The 1489-nt window shown below is 26.9% G+C and overlaps 1 protein-coding gene across 1 annotated transcript in view; it reads left to right on the top strand.

Moving 5' to 3' along the window:
* LOC108972393 (RILP-like protein homolog) overlaps positions 1-904 on the top strand; it is a 6096-nt gene extending 5192 nt beyond the window's left edge. The window contains exons 5-6 of the mRNA XM_018938949.1: positions 364-465; positions 532-904. Coding sequence (XP_018794494.1) covers positions 364-465; positions 532-598 — 169 coding nt within the window. The 3' untranslated portion in view covers positions 599-904. The remainder of the gene's footprint in view (positions 1-363; positions 466-531) is intronic.
* Positions 905-1489: the final 585 nt, after the last annotated feature.

The following is a 1489-nucleotide window of genomic DNA, read 5'->3' on the forward strand; positions in this document are numbered from 1 at the left end:
TATTATAATATTTTTATTTTAATCCAAAATATTGTTTAATTATTAATATTATGAAATTGTAAATTTCTTCAGTTTCCGGCGTCTGTTACATTTAAACAATTTTTGTTTTTAATGCTTATGCTTATAAAATTAATTTTTTTTACGTAAAATTTTTAGACTTAATATGATTTTTTTATCTCAACACTGGAGCAGCCACTAAAATTAAATATTTTAAAAGATATTTCTTAATGCTTAATGTATGTTAATATTTTTTAATAGTAAACAATTTATATATTTTTTATATATGATGTTTTTATATAACGTTTTAATATTTCGAATTTAATATAAACTATATTATCATATTTTTATTTAATTTCCTTACAGCTTCCGCCGCCTGTTCTCCGACACTTCGGATACTTCCAAACGTTCCTTGGCTACGCTATCGAAAATGGCACTCTCCGCCACACCTGGCAGTATGGAGGCCAAGTAAATTGCTGTACATTTTTGTTTGTGTGCATTTTGTGCAAATAGCTGTAATTTTTCGGTTTTAAGGAAAGCAAGTGTCGAGTGTCAAAACAAAAATTTCGGTGACATAATTTGTTGGAAACATTTTTGCTAGAAATGGTGAACATTCCTCCCTTTGCTGAAAATAACTACACTACACTACAGAAATATACATGTATAATGTGAATGCGTTGATATTAACACAAAGAAAGACGATAAATGCAGGAATTTTTTAGGTTATGTATGATTTTTTTTTTAGAAATATGTGTTGTTTTTGAATGCTGGATGTTGACTACAAATATTTAGTATTGAAAAGGGTGTGCTAAATTAGTGATATAGATATGTAACAGTGAATTAGTGCTCTTGATTTTTTGTTTTCAAATTTAATTTTAGAACAAAAGAAATGCCAAAAGTTGTGATTTCAAAGTTTTGATTGAAAATTATTGTATTTTAATCATATTTAGTTTTGGTTCATGCAGAAATAATAATAATAAATAGTCAAATACGCATTATAAATTTAAAAATTCAGCATAACCTCAAATTTTGTATGTGTTTTGGCTTTGAATAGCAGCCCTTCTGGCGCTACTTAGCTTAATTATTCTTTTCTAAGCGCCTCGCTAGCATTTGCAATCTTAATATTAATGCGTCTAGGAAATTCTCTGCACTTGTCGTCTTTCAATATTTATACTAAAGCCAAATATGTTTATAAGTGTTTTCTATTTTATATACAAACATATATATTTATTGTCTTCTACACAATTTTTCTATTTAGTTTATAAAGGCCAAGCACGTATGTATGTATATCAATACACATGTGATGCCATGTAATGTGTATATACATATGTAATTTTTTTTATTTTTTTTGTTTTTTTTTGGTAAGGTGCTATTTTTTCCAAAGTCCCGAGCACAACAAACAAAATTGAGTAGTTAAGTGTAAATTGTGCATGTGTTTAATAATTTATTATGTAATTATATTTATTCTGTGAAAACGTAAAGCGTAAAGAAA

Source organism: Bactrocera latifrons, unplaced genomic scaffold, assembly GCF_001853355.1.
Source record: "Bactrocera latifrons isolate USDA-ARS-PBARC rearing strain unplaced genomic scaffold, ASM185335v1 scaffold_4, whole genome shotgun sequence".
Lineage (NCBI taxonomy): Eukaryota > Metazoa > Arthropoda > Insecta > Diptera > Tephritidae > Bactrocera > Bactrocera latifrons.